General features: G+C 38.2%; 1 protein-coding gene across 4 annotated transcripts in view; it reads left to right on the top strand.

The window, feature by feature from the left end:
* The window catches only part of CDK5RAP2 (CDK5 regulatory subunit associated protein 2), a 164,700-nt gene that overhangs the window by 108,074 nt on the left and 44,547 nt on the right, over window positions 1-12,079 (top strand). For all 4 annotated transcript variants that reach the window (XM_069073810.1, XM_069073813.1, XM_069073811.1 and 1 more), the window contains 4 exons: window positions 80-311; window positions 1,213-1,329; window positions 7,414-7,990; window positions 10,479-10,711. In XM_069073810.1, the coding sequence (XP_068929911.1) occupies window positions 80-311; window positions 1,213-1,329; window positions 7,414-7,990; window positions 10,479-10,711 (1,159 nt within the window). The remainder of the gene's footprint in view (window positions 1-79; window positions 312-1,212; window positions 1,330-7,413; window positions 7,991-10,478; window positions 10,712-12,079) is intronic.

The following is a 12,079-nucleotide window of genomic DNA, read 5'->3' on the forward strand; positions in this document are numbered from 1 at the left end:
GTCGTTTCATAAATGTTGACTGACAAAAGGAAGTGATTTTAACTAGTATGTGTAAAATTTTACAATGTGTTTTTTTCAGAGCACTAAGAAATCCCGTTTACCCATTCCATTAAAACCATCTAGATCATTAGGAAGTGTAAACGTTAACTCTGCTACCCAAGAGACAGTGGTTTATCTACAGAACCACATAGCTGAGCTGCATGGAGATCTCAAGGAATGTAAAATTCAAAACAAACATCTTCAACAAAAGTTATCTTTGACTGAAGCTCTGAATGAAGAGAGACCAGTGCAAGACAAACTCTTGCTGAATGGTAAAATGAAAAGAAAAATGTGTTTTAGAGAACTAGGCAAATAACTGATAGAACTGCTTGAAATGTCAGCCGTGTTGTTTAGAATTATAATAAGTTCACTTATAAATTCTAGGAATTGCAGTGATTAATCTTGATTCTTGCTTCTAACATGGTACAGAAAAGCACTAAGGGAAAACAAAATCTATTATTTTCATTTCCTTTGGAGTTCTGTAAAGGGTGGGGTTGGTTTAGGTAACACTAGCTTTGAAACAAAGGTCACTAGGATAGATGCCTTTTGGTGGGTAACTGAATAACCTTGGAAAACCTAATATGATTTGGGTCTAGTCTACCCAAAAGCTTGCCCCTTTTCAGCTCCAAGAACCTGGAGCTGGTTACGGACTGAGGTGTGGCCTCAAGGGTTGAATTGTCCTAGTACTCTGCTCAGTCTTCAGGATAGAGTGGACTAGATTCTACCTGAGGAGAGCAGAGTACCTTTGGAACCCGTGGAGCAACAAGGATTTCAGGTGCCCATTGGAGGTTTCACCCTTGGGCTGTGAAGGTGCCCTCTTTTGGATTTTGAGAGACTATGTGACCCAAAGAAAGTGCTAGTTCTGTGGTTCTCAGTTAAGAAGCCCATTAGAAGATTTTTCTTCTCGTAGGAACAGTGGCCTTGACTCTGTAGAATTCGTTTCCACGTGCTTCTTTTTCAAAAGCAGGGACTTAAACCATTTGAGACAAGCTGAAGTATATTTATGCTTTTTATTTTTTGTTATGGCAGTTCTGTAGATTAATTTTGTCTTATAAATTGCATCTTGCATCCCCAGCGTTTTCATTTTCCCCATTGTGTCTTTGTGTTCTTTTCTGTTGCTTGGCTTGGTTTCAGTTTTGTGCTTTTATTTTTTCATTTTGTGGATTTCTCTAGCTGAGCCCTCGTCGAAAGCAGTTTGCCAGGAGAGCAAGGTGGAATTAAAGGATCCTGAAGGTGATGCCGGTGGGAAGGAGGAAAAAGAGGAGGATGAGGATCAGAGAAGGAGTCCAGGTAGTTTGTGATTAGAAAATGAGAATGGGAGTGTTGTAGCTTGAACATTACTTAACAATTAGAGAGTAGATTGTAAAAGTGATGAAGAAGAAAGAATACAGTATGGTAAAGAAAGAATCCCAAACTGACAATTATGAAATCTTAGTTCTAGCCCCATCTCTGAGCTTCAGTTTCCATATTTGTAAAATTAGAGGGGCTTGGACTGTGTAATTTTAATGGGTCTTTCAGCTTTACCATTCTGTTGCTGGATGATCATCACTAATGGCCTTTGTCCCTCTAAATCCTATAAATCATTCACCTTCTCTGGGCCTCAAGTTTCCATAGCTTTAAAAAGGGAAGGGTTGAACTAGACAATGTCTAATATCCCAAGTCCTTTGATTTACCTCTCTCTGGTCTTCACCTATCTTGGTGGCTTAAGGAAAGAGGAGGAAGTATACTTTATGATATGTAAGTTCCCTTTTAGTTATATTTTGTGTTTCTTTTTTTAAAGGATAATTGTACTTTGCAATCCAATTTAACTAGGGCATATTTCATTTAGTAAGAAGTGATTCTCCCCAGAAATCCCATGTTAGTCTCCAGAGAAGCCCGTTTTCCAGAGGGTCACAGAGATTTGTAAATACAGGTCCTCGTATTAATGGGTTAGGTGCTGTCTTTTTTGTGCCAAAAACTTTATTGGGGCCTCTGGTTTGATTCAGGAAATTCAAGAGAAGCTTCTACAGAGTTCTGGTCTTGGAAGAGGAAGTTGGAAAATGAAACTAGTCTTTTATCTGAATTGTGGAAAGGCATTTGACATGGTTTAAACTTAACTCAAGCATTGCTAAGAATGTAAATGATGCTGATAATAGGACAGCATGTGATTTCACATGCTTTATTGGTATTTGCAAGAAGGCTTAATGACTTCTGCCTTCTTGCTTATAGAATACAGAATAAATGTTTACTGTATCATGAAGCAGGAGGTTCCAAATAAATGCCTGGGTATCCATGTGCATAAGCACATACATACTCACGCACACACATACACGCACGCAAATGTATTCAGCTTTTATCTCTGTGTGGCTGCAGACAAAATGTCAGGTAAGTTGCCTTGGGGCTGCGTCATTGCTCATGAATCATGCTTAAGGTTATAGTGTTTTTCCCCTCATAATTATTTAACAAAGTGCTGCATGATTGCCTACTACTTTTGGCCTCTACATTACTTGCTGCTGCAAGAGGAGCTATGGTAGAAAGAGCATTGGCCTTGGGTTCAGATCCTGGCCCTGTGACATCTGTGTGGTGTTGCTGAAGTTGTTCTTCCTCCTTGGACCTCACTTTTCTCATCCGTGAAAGAAATTGACGATCCCAGATGATCTTTACTGTACTCTGCAGCTATGGTGCTTACTATAAGTACAGACAGTCACCCCAAAATTAATACAAGAATTACCCTCCCTAATGCCATGACTTGGTTCCCTGGAAACAGAATTACAGAGGGTATTTAGTTGCATATTGACTGATCATTTGACTGAATTATATTGTGTTGGAATTTACAACTTTGCCACGTGAATCAGTGGTACTATTGTAGGACGTTGGTATGAGCAACCTCATGTAGAGTGTGGCCGTATACTTACACACCGGTGAAGTGTGACAGAGCTGTTTCTCTCCAGTTGAGTGGCTCACAGAAACCGTAGCTTGTTGTTAGACCCTGGGTACAAAAGCCTATCCTGTTAAAGGGTTGTGCAGGTAGCAGAGGGTACTAGTGACCTACCTGCCAAATTCAGTGGCCTTTTTTTAATCCTTGTCCTTCTTGGCCTCTCTGCAGCATTTGACACTCTTGACTGCTCACTCCTAAACACTCCTTCCTGTTTCCATAACATTGCCCTCCTGTTTCTTCTTGTCCCTGTTAGCCCATTGCTATCCAGTCTTCTTTGCTAGATCATCATACATATTGTCCCACACCCTGTTTGTGGCTGTGCCCTAAGGCTCTGCTCTGTGCCCTCTTCTTACACTCTCTTGATCTCATCAGCCCATAGGCATTCAGTTATTACCTCTGCAGATGAATCTCAGCTCTGAATATCTAGCTCCAATCCCAGTTTACAAGCTGCTTTTTGGACATTTACATTGTCTTGTCCTGCAGCCCTCTCAGATTCAACACAGCTAATCTCCACTCTTTCTTCTCCAACTCTTCTTCTTCACTTTTCTATTCTTTTTTATGACACTGCTGTTATAGTCACATAGGTTCAAAATTTTAGTTATCTTCAACTTTTCCTTCTCCCTCACCTTTCATCTCCATTCACTTTCAAGTCTTGTCCAGTATGCCTCCACAATATGTCTCCTATCTATAGTCTGCTTTCTACAGAGCCACCTTCCTGGCCCAGGCCCTCAGAGCTATCTCCATCCTGAACTATTACAGTGGCCTTCCAGGACGCTTTATCTGCATCAAGGATTTTTCCTCTCCAATTTATCCTCTACCCAGCACCGGCTAGGTGGCACAGTGGATAGAGCACTGAATCTAGAGTTAGGAAGACCCAAGTTCAAATGTGACCTCAGATAATTTACTAACTGTTTGACTCTGGAGAAATTACTTTACCTTTGTCTGCTTCAGTTTTCTTATCTGTAAAATGGGCATAATAATAGCACTTATCTCCTAGGAGTTGTGAGAATAAAATGAATGAATGAATAATTCTAAAGCATTTTGTAGTGCTTTTATACACCTTCAGGTGTTGTATAAATGCTTCATCTTCTTGTTATTACCATCCTGATCTGACCAAAAACTTCTGCAGGCCCATCTCACTTTTAGTTTCTAATACAAACTTCCCTGTTTGACTTTGAAAGTCCTTTACAATCTGCCTCCAGCATATATTTCCAGACTTATTGAAAGTGACTTCCTTTTATGTACTCATATTCCAGACAAACTGGCCTATTTACTGTACCTCACTTATTATATTCCATCTCCTCTTTCCATGTCTGGTTGTCTCCCTTGCCTAAATTTATTGCATTCCCTACCTTTGCCTTACAGAATTCCAGGCTTCCTTCAGACCTCAGTTTAGGTGGTCAACTTCTGCAGGAATACTGTCTTGATTTCCTCAGCTGCTAGCGCCCTCACCCCTGAAATTACTTTGACTGTATTTTGTACTTAGATATGTACCTCATGTTTCCCTTGCTAGAATGTTTGCCTCTTGAGGCTAGGTATCGTTTTGTTTTTGTTCTTTTATCTATCCTCAGTGCTTAGAACAGTACTGACACTTAGTAGATGCTCAGTAATGCTGTTTGAATGAATGTATGAATGATTGAATGTTGTCTTGAGAATTTGGAGACCTTGGTTCAAGCCTTGGCTCTGCTACTTTACTAACCCTGAGTCTTTGGACAAATCACTTCATCTTCCTAAACTTGAGTTTTCTCTTATGTAAAATGAGGTGTTGGATTTAGATGATCTCTAAGGTCTGTTCCAACCCTAAGAATTTATGTTTCCAATTTCTTTTTGCTGGCTCACATGACAGCTACTTTCTAAAATGAAAGAATCTGATTTTGGGTTGTTTGTAATGTAATTGGGAAGGATTGCTGGACTTTTTTGTTTCTTTTGTCCTAATTTCAGTTAGTAAAGTGACCTTCATATCATTTTACCTCTTCTTACTTAAAGTATACCAGCCACCTAAACCAGCTGAGTACCATGTCTGGTACTACCACTCTGGAACCATGGCCATGTCACTTCATTTTTCTGGTTTTCCATTTCCTTTGTTGTGAAATTGGGCCGTAGGTCTAAATGTTCCTTAAAATCTTTTCTTCCTGACCTAAAATTCTCTTTTGGGGGCGGCCAGGTAGCACAGCAAGTAAGAGCACCGGCTTCAGTGTTGAGAAGACCTGGAGATCGAATCCCGGGCTCGGACACTTAGCACTCACCCAGAAACACCTGGCCGTGTAACCTTGAGCAAGTTACTTAACCCCAATTGCTTAGGGGCGGCCAGGTGGCTCAGCGAGTAAGAGCACTGGCTCCAGTGTTGGGACGACCTGGAGATCGAATCCCGGGCTCAGGCACTCAGCACCACACCCAGAAATAACTGGCCGTGTAACCTTGAGCATGTTACTTAACCCCGATTGCTTAAAAAAAAAAAAATTCTCTTTTGTATTTAATTCTGAACTAAGAGGATAAAAAGGGACAGATGCTATATGTGTGTAGGTAGAAGAGACATAGTTCTCCTTCCCTTCTTCCTTTCCTCTAGGCTTCCCTTCCTCCTACTACATGCCACATATTGCTCTAGGTACAGGAAATACAGAGTCAAAAATGAAACATTACTATACTCAGTGTGCTTACATGTACAGAGATAAATATACACCCCCTGCTAGATTCAATGTAATTTTTCATTCACTAATGACAACCTGAGTGGGCATGATCTGAGGACTAGCATTGTTTTCATTTTTAACATTTTGAGAGTGTTTGATAAAACAAAACTCATGAAAACAAATATGTACATAGGTAAGATTTGTGACAATTCATACATTTATGGAATGTTAGTTTTAAAATTTCCTGGTAACTTTAATCAAGGCAAAGGAATTTTTATAAATAGTTACCTTTGTGAAGAGAAATGCATTGAAATCAGTATTGGCTTGTTTTCTTAGATCTAGAAATATTACCAAGGGACTAAGATTTATCACTTTACTCATGTTCAGAGAGACATCTTAATAGTGTCTTAGTGTAACAAGTTGGGGTTTGCAAGACCACCCTTTAATAGGTAGTTTATTCTCTTATTGCTTGTAATTAGGACACCTTATCATTAAATAGGAGACTTGACTTTGGCTATGGCCTGGTAGTCTGAAAAGCCAGGTTTCTAATGTTTTGGTTAACTTGAGAGATAATTTAGAATAATTCTCCTCCTGGATTTATTAGTATTTTATTATTAATAGCAGGGGTAGGAACTAGATCTGTGATTTCAGTGAAGTAGGACTACCAGTACAGGCTGGCACCTTCTCTGCAAATTACAGTCTTAGAGAGCTGCCTAGGGCATTGAGATCTTCAGTGCCTTGGTCAGGATCATATAACTAGTACGTATTAGAGATGAAACTTGAACCCAGTTTTCTTGATTCCAAATCTGGCTCTCTGTCCACACTGCCTTGATGTATCATCACTAATAATGGCAGTACATTAAAAAAGAAGTGTTATTTAAATATGTATTTCTGTACATATATTTAGACAGATGCACATATATATGTGTATATACATATAGTTAGTGCCATTTTATCACACAGATTATTCTTAGGTAAAGGTGAACACAGATAAAAATAAGTGATTATTTAGCTCATTCTATTCGTATACGTTATATATTTCTTACTTCCCTGGTAACTTAAACTTATTAAAGTTAACTTCATCTCTCTCAGTTAATAGGAATAATGCCTATGTCTCCCCATGCCTCTGGGCCTAGAGACATTATGAGGATGATTATTATTTTGAACAACAACAACAATAATCTCATTTTTTGTAGTGTTTTTCGTTTTGCAGAGTGCTTTCCCCACAGTTATCCTGTGAGGTAAATCATCAAGTAGTATTATTTTAATCTTAAATATGAGGAAATTGAACTTAAGTAAAGCGATATCTTCTTTTTGGTCTTTTAGCAAGTAAATGGCATCGGGTCCCAGTTCCTGATTCTAAGTTGAAGTGCTCTTTCCACAGGCCTTTGTTACCTTTGAGATAATGTATGTGAAAATGCTTTGTAAATTGTCAAATGCTACACAGAGTTGTTTTTGTTACCTTGTGGGTATAGTATTGACTACATGAACTCTATTTTTGAAATTCTTAAAGGTAGGCCATTAATTTAACCCAAGTTCATCTCTTTTCCATCTCTGCTAAGACCTGAGCACAAACAAACAGATTAGAGATTTAGGTTAGCCCTGAGAAAGTGCTTGTTGACAGTGGTCACATTCTAGAACTACTTACTGAAGACCATGGTTGGGTCCCCTTCTGGAAATTTTGAAAAATAAAGTGGACTCTGACTATGTCTCTGGGAGATTGGATAGAAGGGGAGGGAGATATGTTAAAATGGATGATATATAAAGATCTTACTCATTCTAGTCATTTTGAAAAAAACAGATACTAATGTAAAAGTGTTCAACTTTCAGAACCTGATTCTCACCAGCTTAACAACTTTGACATCTTGTCCTCAAACAAAGAGAGTCATTGTGAAGATTTTATAGATGTAGCTTCAACTGCATCTTATACAAGTTCCAAGAATCTTTCTCTTCAGGTAAATGTGAATGGGACAGATTTTTCTGATGAATATGAGGTGGATGACACCGAACATTTAAAACAACGAATTAGAGATTTGAAAACTGAACTTGAAGAATACCAGAAATTTATATTTCAGTTGCAAACTTCTCAACAGTCCCAGTGCAGTAAGGCTATTATTACAGTACTGTGTGGGACTGAAGAGGCCCAGGAAGGACAGAATAAATCAAATGGTAGCACTAATGAAGAAGAAATGAAGACATTCTCTAGTTTGCATCAAGTTCATTATGTAAAACACACCCAAATCCTCCATCCGTTGACTTCGGAGTTAGCTGATGGGATAGTGGAAGACCTAAAGCAACAACTGGAAGAGCAAGAATCTGAATTAAAGAGAGAGCAGAATGTGAATATGAACCTTCTTGAGGAAGTACATAATCTTCAAAACAAACTCAGAGAATCATCCCCTACAAGGTAAGTTCTGGCATGGCTAACCAGACCTGCTTTTCATTAGTGTATTATTGCTAACTGTACAGCTTTCCCTCACCTAACATTATTACTAGGTTCTGAGGAAACATAGTGGTAGGCAAAAGAATGTTATATTAGAAAGTTAGTTGGATAGGGAAAGAGATATATAAAAAATTGACTGACATTACAGTGGACTTTTATATTTCATTATATCTCAGAACCAGAGTTGCTAGGGACTTGAGAAGCCATCAACTTCCATTCTGTGATAAACAGTCTCTTCTACACTATAACCCCTAAGGGATCATCTAGCCATTTTTTAAAGATACATGTTGAGGGGAAATACACTGTTTCTAGAGGAAGGCTATTTTACTTTTGGATAGTTCTAAGCATTAGGAAATATAAGTATTTATTTTACTATAAGCTTAAATTTGGTTCTTTGCGACTTTTGCAGACATTGCTTCAGTTCTGCCTTCTGGGACAAAACAGAAAAAGGTGAATCCCTCTTTTTTGTGGTAGTCCTGCAAATACTTAAGATGATTCTCATTCAGGAAAGGTTTTAGAAAGGAGGTGACATTTGAATATAGCGCTTATAGAGCAGAATTTTGAATAGCATTGTCCACACTTCAAGTTTATTTGCCAGTAAAAACCTGCAATTACCCTCCTATACCATGAGTTGGCACTCACTCATTCCTTGAGAAATTCAAATGTTGACTTAGCATACTTCTATTTGTTCTCGTGTTTCCAGACGAGTGGAAATTGTTGAATCTATTCAACAATTCAGTAAATATTTATTAACCCCCTAGTATATTCAAGGCACTGTGCTAGTCACTGAATGTGAAAATTCAAAAATGAACAACAGTCCATATTCAAGGTGTTTTACATTTTATTTAGGATACAATATAACATGTACACAGATGAGTAAATACAGCCTAATGTGAGGGGGGGAAAGAGCGCTGACAACTACATGTTTTAGGAAAGGTTTCTGTAAGAAGTGGAGCTTAAGCTGAACTCTGAAAAAAAAGTTAAGGATTCTAAGAGATGGAAATGTAGTGAGTAAGGCAGCAAGAAGTAAAGGATAGGTGTTTTTGAGATAGTATTGGAATTTTCTTCTACATAATGATTAATGATCAGTAGTACCTGTAAACAAAGTTTGTGGGAGAAATCTTCCTGCACTTTGTCTTTTCCAAATCTCATTTTGGTGACTGGAGAGTAAAAGTTGTGAATGCACCACTCAGTGAATTATGTCACCTTTACACCCACAACGCTCACTCTTAGGCATGGTTATTGGCCTTAGCATTTCTGTGTAAGCTCAAGTGACCAGAGAGGAATATAAGCATTTTCTCTATCTATGCTTCAAGGTTATTCTAGAAAAACAGGCTCATGTTAAAAGTGGAGAATTTTTTGTTCACAGGTATTTTGTTAGGTATAGGTATATACAATTTTGTTCTTTATGATACTCAGAAATAGGATTGTTTATAAAGCGTAACAAATTCTTTGCTTGCCACTAATTGGTGATAACCTGTTGTTAACTTGATAGAGTCAGAATGGAATTTCCCATGATTTCTCAAATGCTTGGATTACAGCTTTCAGGAAATAGCATCACATCATTATGATGGGGTTTGTGTATTTGTTGAATTGTTTCAAATGTTACCCAGTATCACTTCAATGGAAGATGACATCTGGCACAAGGAAGCATTTGAACTCTTTGCTCATGCTGAGTACACATATTTGAGATTTTTCATATTCAATTTTGTTTTAAGTGGAATCTTGTATCATCATCTGCATAACTTTGTACTGGGAATATAGCAGTGATATAATCCAGGCTTTCAAGGAATTTACATTTGAGTAGGGAGGAGAAAGTATGGACACAGATGGCCATAATATCAAATAGAAATATGACTTATGCAGGAGAGAGGTAACCTCTGAACTCTGAAAAGGCCTCAGTTGCCTCATCTATAAAATGGAAATAATGATCTCTTATACTTTTGCGCAGTGGACTTTAGCATGTAGGTCTTCCCCTGCTCCCTGTAATGCTAGAGTTGAAAGGGGGAAAAGGGGACGGGGGAGAGGGGGAGGAGGGAGAGTAAGATGTCTTGTTTTTATATACCTGCTTGCAACTACAGGGCTCTGACCCTGCTTTTGTTTCCCCCTTCTAATTCTATCATTTTTACCAATATTTGTAGAGTAGGCTCCTCAGAACCATTCTTTTGAAAAGTACATGGGATAGTCATTTCCTTCAGTCTCTAATAATCTGTCTTTTAATAGGATACTTTGTAAGGTTGAAAAATATTGCATGAAGTTCCTTGTTCCAGCGTTTGTTAGCCATTTTGAAATAGAAAAAAGTGGCTTTGTATAGATGCCATTAAAAAATAGTATATATACTTGTACAGCTTCAGGCTTTTGAAAAATGTGCTCGATCATATTTTCAATTAGTGTTAAGGTCAAAAAATTCAATTTGAAAATGATAACAGATTTTTTCCCTCCTTTTTACCAGATACGATTCATTAGTTCAGTCCCAAGCTAGGGAGCTCTCCTCCCAACGGCAGCAGATTAAAGACAGCCACAGCATCTGTGTCATTTATCGCCAACATATGACCAGTCTTATTAAAGCTTTTGAGGAGTTGCTGCAGGCCAGTGATGTTGATTACTATGTAGCTGAAGGCTTCCGGGAGCAGCTGAATCAAAGCATTCAGTTACTTGAGAAATTGGAAAAGATGTTTTTTAATGGTAAGTGGTAATATTTGCATTGTTTACTGTCTAAAATGCATAAATATTTTAAGTCAGACTTTCTGAGTGGTAGATGTCTTGGGAGATGGAGTGGAGGTGGAATAAATTGGCTTCCCCTTCCCCTTTTCTGACCTGATGTGGATCACAGCAGGGCCCATTTTGCGCCATTTTCATTTAGGAAGGCAGCAAGCATTTGTTGCCTCATGACAAATTGGGTTTGGAAACTATCATATAGCTATGTTTCTTTTTGTAGCAGGTATGCCACTGGCCATACCTGTGAGCTGTTCATTATACATTGCTCTAAGAGTCCCTCAGACAGCTGGTTCAACAGGACTTCCCTGATAAACCATGGATAGAGTGAATTTGAAGTTGAAGTGACCTGGCTTTTTTAGATTAGTGAAAAGGCTACTGGACCAAAAGCTAGGAGACCAAGGCTGCAGGCTTGGCTCTGATGTTTACTGATTCTGTGATCTTGGGTAATTCATTTCCTCTCTTTGCTCAGTTTTTTCCTCTTTAATAAAATGAGAGGCTTGGAGTTAATGACCCTCAAAGTACTTTCTAGCTCTGACCTTTTATGGATGCTTATGACCTGTTTTTTGCCAGGCTTTTTAGAATCTCATTTGACTTGGAATATAAATGTAGCTTGTGAAAGTGACATGTTTCACTTTACTTTGAGCTTTTCTTTTTGGATAGATTTTTGGCAGAGTAGAGGCACATGAAATACTTTTCCCATTCCTTTTCTTATCCCATTGTTACCCATTGACTCAGTGGTAAGGTTTGCAACATCTATCAGTCATCATTCTTTTATTTGAAGGATCAGCAATTTCATCAGTATGGTACTCCATAGATACAGGTTGCAACCCATTTCAGACTTAGCATAGATGACATTTGAGAGTTGCTATTGCCAAAAAATTTATAGAATCATGGTTATAGTCATAAGTTTAGAACTGGAAGGGATCTCCGAAGCTATCTAGTTGAATTCCCTTCTTTTATTGATGAAGAACTGAGGGCAAAGGAATGTTAGTGATTTGCCCAAGGTCACTCAAGTAGTGAATAACAGGTAGAATTTAAACCCATGACCTTGGGACTTCAGATCCAATATTCTCTTAGTTGCATTATGCTGCCTCCATCCTTTGGCCGACTTGATCATCATCCTTTCAGCTTAGCTAGACTGTTTCTCAGATAATAGGCATATGGTCCATTTTCAAGGCCTGTCCAATTTGTTGTGAGATCTGCCATAGTTTTTAATCTATTGGCATAGCCTTTGAATATCTAGGTAACCTTTGTTTATGTCATTATGTGGCATTGGAGTAAGAATTTAATGGAGGAATTTTTAGTGTAATAATTAAAGGACTCAGTTTTGGAATA

This window comes from Petaurus breviceps, unplaced genomic scaffold (assembly GCF_028583685.1).
Source record: "Petaurus breviceps papuanus isolate PSGF00001 unplaced genomic scaffold, PetGlider_PUasm1.0 90879, whole genome shotgun sequence".
Lineage (NCBI taxonomy): Eukaryota > Metazoa > Chordata > Mammalia > Diprotodontia > Petauridae > Petaurus > Petaurus breviceps.